Source organism: Cricetulus griseus, chromosome 4 (genome assembly GCF_003668045.3).
Source record: "Cricetulus griseus strain 17A/GY chromosome 4, alternate assembly CriGri-PICRH-1.0, whole genome shotgun sequence".
Classification (NCBI taxonomy): Eukaryota; Metazoa; Chordata; class Mammalia; order Rodentia; family Cricetidae; genus Cricetulus; species Cricetulus griseus.
In genome coordinates, this window is record NC_048597.1 from 228,486,955 (window position 1) to 228,502,659 (window position 15,705).

A 15,705-nucleotide genomic window follows, 5' to 3' on the forward strand; every position below is an offset into this window, starting at 1 on the left:
CCCACCCCGCCATAAGAAATGAGGGGCAGATGCAGACAGATGACCTGAGGGCACAGGGGAGCCTTCTCCTACCCCAAGCTCCTTCTGCACACGCTGCAGGAGGCAGGGTCGCTGATCCTTCCAAAGGAGCCTGTGGCCTTTCTGATGAGTAACCAGCCCCCTTTCTCTTTCAGCCTTAACTCAGCCCCCGCTCCGGCTTGTGGCAGCACTAGCCACTTGAAATCCACTCCAGTGGCCACTCCATGCACCCCCCGGAGACTGAGCCTGGCCGAGTCCTTCACAAATATCCGCGAGTCCACAACCACCATGAGCACGTCCCTGGGACTGGTGTGGTTGCTGAAGGAACGAGGCATCTCAGCGGCTGTGTACGACCCCCAGAGTTGGGACAGAGCCGGCAGGGGCTCCCTCCTCCACTCCTACACCCCAAGGATGGCTGTGATCCCGTCCACCCCACCCAACTCCCCTATGCAGACACCCGTGGCCTCGCCACCCTCCTTTGAGTTCAAGTGCACGAGCCCTCCCTACAACAACTTCCTGGCTTCCAAGCCTGCCAGCTCCATCCTGAGGGAGGTGAGGGAGAAGAAGCCGATGAGGAGCAGCGAGAGCCAGACGGACGTGTCTGTCTCCAACCTCAACCTTGTGGACAAAGTCAGGAGGTTTGGGGTGGCCAGAGTGGTGAACTCAGGACGACCACATATCCCCACCTTGACTGAGGATCAGGGACCTCTCCTCTGTGGAGCCACAGGGCCAGCACAGGCTCTTGTCCCTGGGGGCCTGGTCGCCGAGGGCCTGCCTCTGGGGTGCCCCAGTGGCATCCGTCGGAACCGCAGCTTCCCCACCATGGTTGGGTCCAGCGTGCAGATGAGAGCCCCCGTGATCCTCACCTCGGGCATCTTGATGGGTGCTAAGCTCCCCAAACAGACTAGCTTACGGTGAGGCCAGGGATCGCCACCATGCAGGAGACCATGTTTTCCTCTTTCTGCTCCTCACCTCCTGTCCCCCACAGAGCACTGACACCCTTCCCCTCTGAGGTCTGCTTCTCCTGAGCTAGACAAATCAACCTTGTGCCTCATGGGGAGAGAGGAGAACTCCACACGGTGTGTACACGGGCCTTGGGGACCAACCTTGCATCGGCTTCTCTTCCAATCTGCGGGAAGGGATAGCCCTACAAGGTCCCACTCTCACGATGTCACCCAGGCTCACCCGGGGGAAGGTGGCGTCCTTTCTCCTTTACTTTTAAGAAGCACTGAAATTCCCCAGGGCGTTCTTATCCCATGGATAGGAATCTGGTGAATTCTGCATAAGACTGTGGTTCGGGTCACTGTGCATTCCACACCCTGGGTGTCACTGGCCTTCTTGCCCTCCTGTGACAGCTGACAGTGCCACTCACCATCAGAGAGCTGTTCTTCTGTTGTAGGTGGTCCAACCTCGTCGAGCTCTGCACCCTTCTGCTCTGACGGACTATCTGTTCTTGGGATGTGACTTGAAGTTGCCCTGTGTGTTGTCATCAGCTGTCGGGCCAGAGCCTGACCTGACAAGAATGTATCTGCGCTCTGATGCACTGTCAGGCAGTCCCCTCTGTGTTCTGTGTGATCCTTTTTTTTTTTTTCTTCCATTTTTAAGAATTTTATTAGCAGGGAAGTCTCAGTACTGATAGTTTCTCTTGGTGGTTCTCTGACACCAAAATGCAAACGGCACACACACTAACTTGCTAATAACGTAGCTTATTATCAGCCAGGCTGATGTATGACCAGTTATCACTGTAACAAAGGATCAAGGGGACAGGGGACAAGATGGTTGAATCTACACACAGTGGAGGAAAGAGGAGAGTCCACAGCACACCCCATTGCATCCTGGGTCAAGGTTGGTCAGGTGTGATGGCTGCTGGCCCCTCTCCCTCTGAAGGGAGCTCAGGCAGCATGTGAGAGCTCTGTAGCCATTCAGGAGCTACTTTTTTCTTTTTTTCTTTCTTCTCCCTCCCCCCATTTTGTTTTTTTTCTAGACGGGGTTTCTCTGTGTAGCCTTTGCTGTCCTGGAACCCCCTCTGTAGACCAGGCTGGCCTCGAACTCACAGAGATCTGCCTGCCTCTGCCTCCCGAGTGCTGGGATCAAAGGCGTGTGCCACATTTTTTTATCTTCTCCTTTCAAAACAGGAATGAGTTTCCTCACCATCCCCCGAGCCCTTTGTCTCCTCATCCCATTTCTGCCCATAGGAAAAAAAAATCAGAGGTGCTTATGAATGGAAAAGGCATGAGGAAGCGAGTGGCCTAGGTCTGTTGCTGTCCCGCATTTCAGTTGTGGACTTTTATTTATTATCTGTGTGTGCTGTATTTTAATCAGATGCCTCCTCCCCTTCCAGATCCAGCCTCTGCGCGTGTGTGTATGTGTGTGTGTGTGTGTGTGAGAGAGAGAGAGAGAGAGAGAGAGAGAGAGAGAGAGAGAGAGAGAGAGAGAGAGAGAGAGAGAGAGCTTCCACCCCAGGCATCATATTTATTTTGTCTGAACATGATTGTACATCTGTATGTCACGTGATCACCTGCCTTAGACACCCGTGAAAGGATAGCGCCCTGTGTTCAAGAAACTGTCACATGGACCCTCTTCCCCCAGCAAAAGATGTGTCCTTGGATGGAGTGACGGTCACTTTATATCCACTGACGATGCTTAGAGAAGGTCCCCAAACAGGAAGCTTCAGTCCCGCTATTTCAAACTATTTATTCTCGGAACACTGAGAGTGCTGGTTCGTCACCTCTCTGCTCTCCTGGCTGTTGTGGGTGTGCAGTCACTCCGAGTAACTTACCTTTTCATCTGAATGTATTTTAAAGCAGTAGGTAGAATAGCCAAGGGGGATGACAACCATGCCTTTGAACGAACACATCCAGAGGAGCCACCCATTGACGTTGGAAACACCCGTGTGAAAGCCGGCACACCAGAGGTTGTGATACTTAGTGTAGTTAATAAACCGGTGATCAACATTAAGCAACCACTACCCAAAAGTGTGTTGTAATGCATCAAGATCAACAACAAAACTTTATCCGCTAATGAACATCAATAAAACAAGCTCAAAGGCCGAGACTTTTGTGTTTTACGTAGTGTGCCTGTGTGTGGATGTGCGCACTTGAGTGCAGTTGCCCGAAGAGGCCAGAAGGGGGCTGGGGTTATAGGTGGTTGTGAGCTCCCTGACATGGATGCTGGGAACCGAACTCAGGGCCTCTACAAGAGCAGTACATGCTCTTCACCCAAGCCATCTCCGCCTTGACACACACCTTTTCACTCAGGAGATTACCCTGTTTAAGAGTTGAAGATGTCTGGCTCTTGGGGGATAGTAAATGAGACATGCTCTTCACATACTGTCTCCCTCCCTTCTCTTCCCAGCCAGACCCTAATGCTCTTCAGGACTGCATGCTGCTCCATGGTATACATTGTGAACACACACACCTTTCTATAAGCCATTCCCACAGTTGGTCACGGAGTTGAGTATCATCTTTTACAATTAAAGCACAGAATGAACAAAAGCTTTGCATTTAAGTGATTCCCACACAGTTGTGCACATCACAAGGTGAATGTCATCAAATTTCCTTGCACAGAATTCTGCCAAAAGATTCAAGAACCAATCGTGAGGAGGAAAGGATAAACTAAACACTGGGGGCCAAGTGTCATGAGTGTCGGGGACACTGGGGGTGTGGTGTCATGTCAGGGACACAGGGTATGACATCATGAATGGTAGGGACACTGGGGGCATAGCATCATGGATGTCAGGGACACCCAGAGAGTGTGACATGAGTGTCAGGGATACTGAGGCCGTTACATTATGAGTGTGAGGGACACTGTGGGGAATATTTGAAGGTGTGACATGAATTTTTGAATACTGTAGGGTGTGACATCATGAGTGGTAGGGACACTGGGGGCACAGCATCATGAATGTGAGGTCCAACCATTTGGCAGCCATGACCTCGGGAGAGCCACTTAACTGCCTTTACCTTTTTAATCTTCGAGGAGGGACAACGGATGCTCTGGGGTTGGTTTTTGAGCACTTAACTGTTGGGCAGTGAGCTGGACAATTTTATGTCAACTTAACACAAGCTAACGTTATCTGAAAGGAGGGAACCTCAATTAAGAAAATGGCTGCATAAGATCTGGCTGCAGGCAAGCCTGTAGGGCATTTTCTTAATTAGTAATCAATGAGGGAGGGCCCAGCCCATTGGTAGGTGGTGCTATTCCTGGGCAGGTTCCATGAGCAAGCCATGGGGAGCAAGCCAGTCAGCAGCTCTCTCCATGGCCTCTGCAGCAGCTCCTGCCTCCAGGTCCCTGCCCTGTTTGAGTTCTTGTACTGACTCCCTTCAGTGATGAACAGTGGTGTGAAAGCCTAAGCCACATAAACCCCTTTCTCCCCAGCTTGGGTTTTGGTCACGGTGTTTTATTGCAGTAACACATACCCTAGCTAAGACAGGCAACATCTTAGGCGCTGGTGAGGAACATCTCTGTTCTTTTGGAGTTGATCTGCCTCGAACAGGATGCACCCACAGAGCACCAGGAGCCAACCCGAGGGCTGGTGTGAGGGCTGCTTCACATTAGCAGTGCCCAAAAGCCTCTCCAGGGAGGGACATTGTCTTTCCCATGGGAGATCTGTGGCAGGATCCTGTATTTGGGCAGAAGGAGCAGCTGGTGAGGGGCAGAGTGTTTGATTACATACAGGAAGCAGTTTAAGGTGGGGCGAGCTTGTTGTAGCTTGTACCTCAAGAGAATACAGTCTGAGTGTAGGACTGTTAGAACTGTAAGGGACGGAGGCCTGTGCGTATTTTCTTTGGTCTCATCCACAAGAACATGTCTCTCCCGAGACTCATCTGCTGTCATCTCTCCTTCCCCACTGCTCGGTGGAGCCCTGGCCTGGCCTGTGAGGGAGGTGAGTCCTGGGTGGGACTCAAGCCGGGAAGGACAACGGCAGGAGCATGGGGACATCTGGTCACACTGCTGGTAGACAAGGGGTAAAGCTGGGGACCGAGTGTTCAAGCACACAGACAGATGGGGGCCAGCTCACATTTAAACCCCACAGAGAGCCACCATGGAGAGGCTGGCAGGAGCCCTGGTGTCATCCAGGTGCCGCCCTGGGATCCTCTCTTCCCTCACATTAAACACCAAGCCTCATGCTGATGCAAGAAGAGGGGGCTTATTATCAGATCGTAGAATAATGATAAAGCAGGCTGAGCAAGCCACAAGGGGCTTGCTCAGCTCCTCAAGCGTGGAACTCCCTGTACCTGCAACCTGGAGGGAAAGAAACACTCATGTTAAGTCAGTATGCTTTCTGGATAGCTCAGGAGACCCTCGGAGTTGGGCCCACATGTCTGTATCTTGAAAAAAAAAAAAAAAAACTCAGTCATTTGAGAATTTCAAGCAATGTATTTTAATCATGTTCACTGGCAACTCCAAACTTCTCCCACGTCCACCCCCACCCCTCCCAGTTCATGTCCTACCCCAGCCTCCATTGTTCAAGCTCAGGACAAATAACCCTGAAGAGGCCGACGAGACAACCAGGAAATGAAGATGTCAAGTTCTCCTTGGTTTTCAGCTACCAGGAAAGAAAAGGCTAAGCTTGCTGGGCCGTTTTTTTGTTTTGTTTTGTTTTCATTTTTCTGCTGGTCCAATGCTCACCCCACCCTAGCCTCTCCCAGGATCTCTAGTCAGTCACTCTCGACAGGGACTGCGCAGAGTGTAGCGGGCAAGGAAAGAAAGGGGTAGGAGAAGACCCAATACTTATTATTATGTGTTGGATCCTGACACGCCCATCTTTTCCAGTGGTCTGAGTTCCAGGTTGTGGGAAAGCCTGGGATGAATTTAGGATCCAAGGACAGATGATCTGGTTTTACAGGGACTAGTATGGAGGCTGTTACACAGTCCCACCCAGGACTCACCTCCCTCACAGGCCAGGCCAGGGCTCCACCGAGCAGTGGGGAAGGAGAGATGACAGCAGATGAGTCTCGGGAGAGACACGTCCTTGTGGATGAGACCAAAGAAAATATGCACAGGCCTCCGTCCCTTACAGTTCTAACAGTCCTACACTCAGAACCTAGATACCATCTGGGGCAGGCTGGCAGACAGACTCGTCAATATGAATTCCTGGAAGCATATAAGAGGGATTTATTTAAGATAATGGGTTGGAGGAGAAACAGATGTGTATACCTGAGCTCTTGGGTGCCATCATGGCCCAAGAGGAGCTTGTTTCCCTTGCCAGTAGAGGGCACTCGGAGATTAAAAAAAAAAAAAAGACACGGGTGTACCGGCTGTGGCAATCAAGCACAGATCAGATGTTTTCGATTAAGGGCAGGCGCCTGTTCTCCAGCTTCAAGTCATCACCTGCAAATAGACTTTGCCTGGGTTCAAGGTTGTGGGAAACTGCTCAGGGAGAGGAGTGGCCTCTCATCAGTGGGCTTTCTCCCTCCAGCTCTTTCAAGATGTTCTGAGGTGCAGTGTACCTAGCTCTCAGCCTGCGGCTGCTCCGGGGATCCAGGTGGCTTCTAGTGGCGGGTGGGAGGGGGCAGCAGAAGTGGTCCAGAGTACAGCGAGTCCCCATGCCTGGGGCATCGGAAGTCATGAGGCCAGGGTAACTTACCCAAGTGAGCTTGACAGGGGAAAACACCACAGTAGCATCCAATGGGAGGGAACACCTCACACACCCTCCTGCCACACCTGGATCATCCAGAAAACACTTTAGAATAGTTATGAAAGTGTTACGTAAGCTGTCACCCCACCAAGGTCAGCTTTAATTCTCAGCTTGACACCACCTGGAATCACGACAGTTGAGGGGATTGTCCCCATTTGGTAGGTCTGTGTGTGTGTGTGGGGGGGTGGGTGTGTGAAGAGACGGTGTCTTAATTAAGCTAATCTATATGGAAGGACCCACCCCACTGCCATTCCCTAAGCAGGAGTCCTGGGCTGATTAAGAGGGGAGGAGAAAGAGAAGCAGAAAAAAGTGCAGGCGCCCAGTCTTGCCATCTTCCCAGTTGCTCACCTTTATTCTCCTTTACAGTGAAAACAGGGACACCACACAGGACGGCTGCCAACTTCCTGTGACCAGGCCTGGAAGTTTGCTGTGGACTCGCCTTGATTTTTTTTTTTTTTTTTTTTTGTCTGTCTTTTATGAAAGAGACAGGTCCCCCATTCGGGTCCTGCCTGTTTCTGCATGAATTCTATGTATTCCTTCTTACTTCACCTATTGTGCCTGCACTTATAAAGCATTCCTCATGGAGCATTTAAAGTCTGCGGTGAGAATACAACAAACGGACAGACGTTCTTGCCATTGTTGCAAATGTAAGAGCTCTTCTGTGGATGGGTTAGAGATTATTTTAAAGGGGGTTCATTGTGGGATAATAATTACACGGAAGAGTCTCCCTGAAGACAGAGAATCAGACTTGGTGGCCAGGGAGGAAGGAGCATGCCAAAAGACGCCACCATCGGGAGACCAGGACCCTGCAGCTCACACTGTTTATGGAGTCCAACGTCATAAGCCTATGGCCCAAGAGAGGCTGGGGAGGGGTGGGGTGGGCATTTAAGGAACCTTTGGCTCCGCTGCAAGAGAATTGAGGGGGAGTGGGGAGTTTTTCCTCAAAGAGGCACGTATGCCCTCTGAAGGGATGTTTAGGGCATATGGGAGCTGTCCAGCCGGTGTTTGGGTTCGTCCCAATCCTGTCTGGGTGCACAGCGACCTGTAGGTGTTTTGAAATATGAACCACACTAACACACCCGATGTGGGAAGTGTGGAATTCAGTTGCGCTGCTTTATGAATTTATTGTCTCTCAGCTACACATTTACCCTTTTCTGCTCTGCAACAGCTGGGCTTCTGGGGACCCCTTCCCTGGGGATTTGCCTCTCCCTGGGAACATTTGTCCCATTAGCACCGTCCCAGGACCTCCTGGTGTGCATGTGGTTTCCCTGAGTTCTCACCACAGGGTGTCACTGCTGTGTAGCAGTTCCCTCAGACTAAAGCTCCCTCCTGAGAGACACTTCAGAGGATATGAGAAAGGCAAGTGAAGCAACAGGATACCTTAGCACCAGGTGTTTATAAGGAGGTAGAACAATGGTCCCGTTCTAAAAGGAGCTGAAGAACAGGAAGTAAACAGTTCACAATAGCTTGAGGAAGTCCCTGAAACTGACCAGATTCTCTAGGTCCTGCCCTCCCCGACTAGGTAAGCAGGAAAGACTGCTAAAAGTTATTCCCAGAGAAGTTTAGCTGCCTAGAGGAGCCTCAGGCCGACTGAGCCACCTGGAAAGGACGCTCTCCAACCCTCTGAGCTGCCTGCAGACTATACAGTGTGAGCTCCAGGCTCCCAGCTTTTGTGAGCCGTCACACACTCTGGGTGAGCTTTGGTGACACAGCTGTCACTGGGTCATTTGTGCTCCTGTAAGTGACCCCAGGAAAGTTCACTGGTTCTCCAAGTTGGCCTGCGGTGCTGTTCGGTCTCTGCAGGACTAGTGCCAGGCAACAGCCACCACAACCCTCGTTGCAGAAATAGCATCCAGTCAGGGCACTCTCCTCTGAGCTCTAGGCTGCCCCTTCTCAAGATATCTCCACACACATCTCAGTTTTACAAGTCGCTACCCGCTCCCTTTGCTCCCCGTGTCCCACAGAAGTGGGGGTGCTGTTCCCACCATTATTTGTGAGGTGCTATCCCAGCATTCCCCTTTCCTTTTCATTCTTACCATACCCGTGTTCTCTGGCCTGCGGAGCCTCTCAGTGCTAGCAAGCTCATCTAGCATGCATGAGGTCCTGGGTTCCATCCTCAGTAAATAACCCACAATTCTCTGTATTCCCTCCTTGGAAAACAGAGCCTTGTTACTGGTTAAGTTATGATTGCTTTTCTCTGCCGCCCACGGCACACAACCTCAGCCGACCCGAGCTCTTTCCTGGTTGGGAGTAGAGCAGTTTTCATTTTGAAAAGGCCCAAGCCATGTGCACTGCCTGGCATGATACAGATGCACGGTGAAGCCAGGAGTCAGTTGTTCTTTTGTTTCAATTACAGTGAGGGATGGAACACGAACCAAGGGATTCGTTAACCACGTGGAGTTTATTAAAGGGGGTGGAGAGCGAGAGGGGGTGAAGAGAGAGAGAAAGAGTAAGGGGCAAAGGGTGAGAGAGCAAGAGAAGAGAGTGTAAGTGGGCGGGGGTCTGTCTGTTAAAGGAGTCCTTTACACCTGCTTGCAGGGCTGACCAGGGTACCACCTGAGTGCATTCTGCCAGGTGACAGGGCCAGGCCATCGTAATGCCTGAATCCTTCCAGTCAGGACTGTGGGCTCCAGACCTGCTCAGACGCAAAGGCTCTGGCTCTCTTTAGCATCCTAGTGTGTGCCTGGACCGTAGGCACCCTAGGAAACAGCTGTTTTTTGTTTTGTCATTGTGCGTGTGATATACACATGAGTGCATGCCTCTGGAGGCCAGAGGTCAACCTCAGATATCTTCTTCCATCTCCGTCTTACACTTTGGTGCAAGTAACACTCACTAGTTCTCTACACGGACTGACCAGAGCACTATGGGATCTGCGTGTCTCCATCCTGAGAGCACCAGGGTTACAGACTCATGCCGCCATGCTCAGCTTTTACATGGGTGCTGGGGACTTGAACTCAGGTCCTCAAGCTTATGCAGCCGGCACTGTACCCATGGAGCCATCTCCCCAGTAAATAGCATTTAAATAAATACATGGAAAACTAAACAACGGCTTCAGAAGGTTCTAGTGCAGGCCAGGGGTCATGTCCCCAGCTTCCACATTCACTTTTCTTTCCCAGATAAGGTAGACAATAGCCATGTTGTCCACTGTGGCCAGAAACCTGGTTTGCTCTTTCATTAGCTGTAAATGAAATCTGTCTTCCTGGAAACAGAAAAGCTCCAGAGACTCAGAAGTCTTGCACCTTCCTGGACTCAGCTGCGGGCTTATTCAGGTGAAAGATTGAAGACTTTAACAAGGTCTGAGGGCCAGGAAGACTCCAGAATGGATGTGCCTTTTCCTTTGTGTGTGGACATAGTGTGCGTGTGTGTGTATGAATGCATGTTTGTGCATATGTGCGTGTGTGCACACCTGTGCTTGTGTGTGTGACCTCCATCTCTTAGGAAATCTGGATTAGATCCTGACAGTTTCTCTTGCAGGATTCCTTTTTGTTCAAGTCCCAATCCAGGTAATTAAGTTCCTGCTGGGTGCTTGTGACCAGTGTGACAGCCAGGTGTGTCCCCTTCCTTCTGTCCAGCACAGAACAGAGCAGGAGTTTGAGCATTATAGATTTTTGTCCTGTTCTAGTTTTCTTTCTGGTTGTGGTGATAGACACCATGATCCAAGCAACCTGGGGAGGAAAAGGTGTGTTCCGTCACTGAGGGAAGCCAAGGCAGGAGCCTGGAGACAGGAGGCAGGAGCTGAAGCAGAGGCTATGGGGGGGTGACACCGCCCACTCAATTGCGCCCTGTGGCATATATATATATATATATATGTATATATATATATATATATATATGGAGAGAGAGAGAGAGAGAGAGAGAGAGAGAGAGAGAGAGAGCCCGGGACCACCTGCCCAGGGTGGCACCAACCACAGTGGGCTAGGCTCTCCCACAGCAATCAAGAGAGTGCCTCACAGGAACTCTTCCCAGGTGACTCTGGGTTTGTCTAGTTGACTCTTGAAGCTGATTAAGATGCGGCCCAATTTTGCCAGTTACATTTCTGAAATTTGTCACCTCTCCTGCACCCTGACCCCTGGTGTCACCTCTTCCAAGGAGACTTTGTAGATGCCCCAAGTTGGGGTCACGACTCTCTGGGGGAAGGGGGGTTGGCGAGAGAAGCCCAGACAGTGAAGGCAAAGTGGGAGCCGTCTTGCCAGCAACAAATTCTCTACCCTGTTTTTATGTTTTAAACACAAGATTATATGCTCAACAGAACTTAACATTTTCACTTTTTTGAAGTTGTTTTTCCTTTCAGGTTTCCTCCTCACGGATCTGGAAGGCAGAAGATACTGGTTCACTAATTAGAGGTAACCATGGTTACCAAGTTGCCTTCAAAATATCTTGAAGAGTTGTTTGGGTTCCCCCCCCCTTGGTTTTAATTCTACAAAAAGCATTTTATTTGACAGCCATCTTTGTTTTCTTTCCAGTGATTGGGTGATCTTCCTAAATTCAGGGGTCTTTTAGCAATCGTGTTAAAAGCTCAGAAATAAAATTTTAAAAAAAGCGACACATTGAAAATATAATTCCACTATGGGGTTATCTTAAATTTTCAGTTGATTAGATCAGAGAGAGAGTCCTACAAATCTCAACATGACCTTACCAGGAAAACATCAGCAACCTGGGATGTACAGGTAAGTGCGCTGTGTTCTTCTGCAGGGGTGGAGCCAGGTCCATTCCTCTGCAGAGGTGAGTTACTGAGTCTGGATCTTCACTGACAGGCTCATAACTCATAGCAGCAGTTTCTGGCTGCTGCATTGGTTACTGTCTTAATTGGTGTTCCATTGCTGTGCAGAGACACCGTGGCCATCACCCTGGTGGGGAGCATGGTGGCGTGGAGGCCGTCGTGGCACCCGAGAGTTCTACATCTGCATCTGCAGGCAGCAGGAAGAGAGAGACACTGGGCCTGGCTTGAGCTTTTGAAACCCCAAAGCCCACCCCCATGACACACTTCCTCCAGCAAGGCCACAGTCCTACCAGGGCCACTCCCTGATGACCGCATTCAAAACGATGAACCTGTGGGGTCATTCCTATAGAAACCACCAGTTAGTTTTCTCATTGCTCTAACGGCATACCTGGCAAGGTACTGTTTTGGGGAGGAAGGATGTATTTTTGTGGTAGTCCGTGAAGAAAGCAAGGTGGTGGTGGTGGTGGTGGTGGCGGCGGCGGCGGTGGCGGTAAGGGGGTGGCTGTGGCTCTCCTCTTGGTGGATCAAGAAGCCGAGAAGGGACTGAAGTGTCGCCCTGGCTCCCTCCTTTCCCTCTTACTCAGCCTGGAATCCCAGTCTGTGTGCTGATACCTCAACACTCAGGCTGGGTCTCCCCGAATTAACACTCTGTGTACACACCCAAAGCTAAGCTTCACTAAAGCCCTGGACACCTACTTTTTTTTTTTTGTATTTTTATCACTTAAGTTTGTTTCTAGATAATTCTGTGTGAGTACACAATGTTTACCGACTCTCACTCCCCTACCAAAAACTCGGGTGACTGTGGTCAACCCTACCAGTCCCCTGGCTGACCACTGTGGCATGTGCCAGAGTGCCAGGAAGGAGGCCAGGGAGCAGCTTCATTCTTTACAAACAGAATGGTGTACACATGGACAAAACAAGGTGGGTTGCACTGGGCTGATAAGCCACTACAGTAAAAATACTGATACTTTCTAAGACATCAAGATCCAGGGCTTCATAGTGTGATGTTCACGCTCTTTGGGTTACACACCATGTCCGCAGCAGACAAAGTACCGTACGTAAGATGTTCAATTCTCCTTGGAAAAGACAATCAATAGATGCTGTTGTCCAGATTTCACAGATGCCAGGACTCTTGAGGCCTTTAAAGAACTTTAAAGTGATTGCATGAGCAAATGCTCCCCTGGCGTACATGCATGCACCTGTGTGAGGGTATGTGCCCGTGTGTGCATATGTGTCTGTGTGTGCTTGTGTGTGTGTGTGTGAGGGGTGTGTGTGTGTGTTGCTGAGGATAGAACCCAGGGCCTCACAAATGCTAGGCAAATGCTCTATCACTTAACTACATCTCTGGCTTTCTCTTTATTTTTTATTTTGAGACAGTGTCCTGCTAAGTTGCCTTGAACTCACAATCCTCCTGTCTCAGCCTCCCAAGTACCTAGGATTTCAGACCGTGCCAGCACCTGTTTAGACAGTTTCCCACCTCTTTTTTTTTTAAGATTTATTTATTTATTTATTTATTTATTTATTTATTTATTTATTATGTATACAATGCTCTGCCTGCATGTATCCCTGCACACCAGAAGAGGGCACCAGATCTTATTATGGATGGTTGTGAGCCACCATGTGGTTGCTGCAAATTGAACTCAGGACCTCTGGAAGAGCAGCCAGTGCCCTTAACCTCCGAGCCATCTCTCCAGCCCCCAGTTTCTACCTCTTTAATACACTGAGTGAACCCACTAAAAAAAATCGCCAATTCATTCTTTTTCTTCTTTCGATATTATCAATACCTTGAACTTAAAAAATCAATTGAGAAATATCAATTGATGTGTATGTGGAGACCAAATCATGAGAGTCTGTTCTCTCTGCCCACCGTGTGGGCTCCAGATACAGAACTCATGTTATTGGGCTTGGTGGTAAGCCTGAGCCACCTCACTGGCCCCCTTTCTGGGTTTGACTGGAGTAAAAGAAATGAGGCTGCATTTGTGTGGGGGAGTGGAGGGGAGAGGCCAGGGAAGGGGGCGGTGCACTTTGGAGCACTCTGTCACTCTTCATACCCCTCATGCCTGGCAGCCTGCCTTTCAGCTTCCTATGCCTACTTGGTAGGACTTGATCACGTCCCTGTGTGAAATTGCTTCTAAAACTGGTGGGTAACCTTAGTGGGAGGGATCCTGAGAACCTTTCTTTGCCGACAAATCCATTGTACAAATATTTATTGAGTGCAGACACTATGGTAAGTGATAGAAATTAAATGCAACAGACAAAAAAATCCCTGCCCTTGTGGGACTGATTCCCTAGTGGACAAGATGAAACAAGCGATCAATTAATATGCAATGTAACTCCGAGGAGGAAGGAGGCACGGGAGGAAGGAGTCTTGTGTGGAGGATGGCGAGATGGTGAGGCAGGGCTGAAGGACCTGGGCAGTTCAGCCAAGCTTTGGGGGTAAGATGAGCCAGAGAGAAGTCCTGAGGGGGATCTGAGGTTAGTGTTCTCGGGAAACACTGAGGAGGGCAGGGGCTAGAGTGTAATGGCTGGGGAAGGCTTAGAGACGAGTGGGGCGGAGGCCTGGGAGCGGAGCTCTGCCCAGTGGGATCAGGGACTGGTTGGGAATCTGGGGCAGATGCTGTAGCCACAGTGGAAGGAAGACACAGCAAATCCTTTTCACATTCAATAGCAAAAATTCGCAGAACCCAGAGCCCAGGGGAAATTAGTGAGGCCACAGCTCTCTCTTTGCTTGGCTCCTGCTGTGTTTACCTCCAGGATGAGCAATAATTTAAAGGTGCCAGGGAAAAATATTGAACGTACCTAGAAATGAGATCCAGAGATTACGATTCTCCCCTCTGCCTCATGCTATGTCTGGTCTTATCAGTTTAATGAGATTTAGAACCACCCAGAAGAGACAGCTCTGGGTATGCCTGTGAGGATGTTCTAGAAACATTTAACTTAGTGAGAAGATTCACCCTAGCTGCGGGTGACAGCATCCCGCAGACCAGGGCCCTGAACAGAATGAAAAGGATAAAGCAAGCTGAACAGCAGTGTTGCCTCTCTCTGCTTCCTGTCTATAGATGCAGTGGGACCAACCACCTTCTCTGCTACAGCCATGGCTGCTCCACTCAAGGGACTGGGTCCTTGAACTGGGAGCACAGTAGTCAGTACACCAAGGCCGCCTCTGCGGCGCCTCTCCCATTCATTTGGTACTTGGCGCCTGTCTTTGAGCTCATAATCTCCATTAGCTCTTGAGTCCCTACTGAAGCATCTATAGAAACATAGGGAAAATACCCTAAGCTGTAACTACTTGCTGTTCAGACTATTCCAAGCATTGACTTGGTTGGTCTGAGTCCCTTACCAGGTCGAGGTACTCCTGACAAACTCTGTATGCCCATTGTCCTTCTTCTTACCAGTTTATTAACGAATGAGTTACGTGGCATCACCAAAATGTCTTGGTCTTATATTTCTAAGAGGCGTGGGTGGCTTTATCTTTGGAAACAGTGCCCCCATGCCTGGCGATTCAGAAGCCACTAAATCAGGCCAGGTCTTTGTTCACTGGGCATTGTGGGCGTTGCGTTCACTTCCGAGTCCTTTGCCCATTCCCACAACACGGGCATTTGCACACTCCCACCCCACCCCATGCTTGGTGGTGTGCTGGAAACACAGGCCTACACATATTTTTGAATGAATCGTGGTACAGTAGTTGCTATTCCCTTCTCTGTGACCAAGGCAACTTCAGGGAGAAAGGATTTATTTTGACTCAGGGTTTAAAGGAATCCTGTCTGCCGTGGTGAGGAAAGGATGGTGGTGGAGGGAGCATTGGGAAGTAGAGGTGGACGCCGGTGCTCAGCTGGCTTCCCCCCTTTTATTCAGTTTGGGATCCCAGCCCCTGGGATGGCGCTACCCGTGTTTGGGGCAGGGGACGTCCCCTCTTCAGTTAATCTTCTCCGGAAGTGACCTCACGGATATTCCCCAGAGGTGTGTCTCCTAGGTGATTCCAAATCCAATCAAGTTACCAGTAAAGGCAGACATGACACATGGGGATGGGACCCCTAATATCTGAGGCAGTCTCAGAGACCCAAATGTTGGGACTAAATGAGGTGGGAACCCTGCACGGGGGCGGCGTATTGTGTTATCTACTGGGGTCTTAACGTTACACTGAATTCTAACTTCTGCTCTGGTTAAAGATTGCTCTGACCGCATCTTCCTGAGGTCACCAGAAGGGCTTCCTAACAGTCTCTTCTCTACCACCAAAGAAACACTGAGCATCCCAGTGAGTGATGACGGGCTGGGTGGGCCCCCTGAGACATGACACAGATGGGACAATGTTGCTTCCAGTGTCCATCCC

General features: G+C 50.1%; 1 protein-coding gene across 6 annotated transcripts in view; it reads left to right on the forward strand.

Annotated features, from left to right (window-relative positions):
- The window catches only part of Trak1 (trafficking kinesin protein 1), a 107,532-nt gene extending 104,462 nt beyond the window's left edge, over nucleotides 1-3,070 (forward strand). For all 6 annotated transcript variants that reach the window (XM_027415429.2, XM_027415430.2, XM_035444071.1 and 3 more), the window contains one exon: nucleotides 174-3,070. In XM_027415429.2, coding sequence (XP_027271230.1) covers nucleotides 174-936 — 763 coding nt within the window. In that variant the 3' untranslated portion in view covers nucleotides 937-3,070. The remainder of the gene's footprint in view (nucleotides 1-173) is intronic.
- The last annotated feature ends 12,635 nt before the right edge of the window (nucleotides 3,071-15,705 follow it).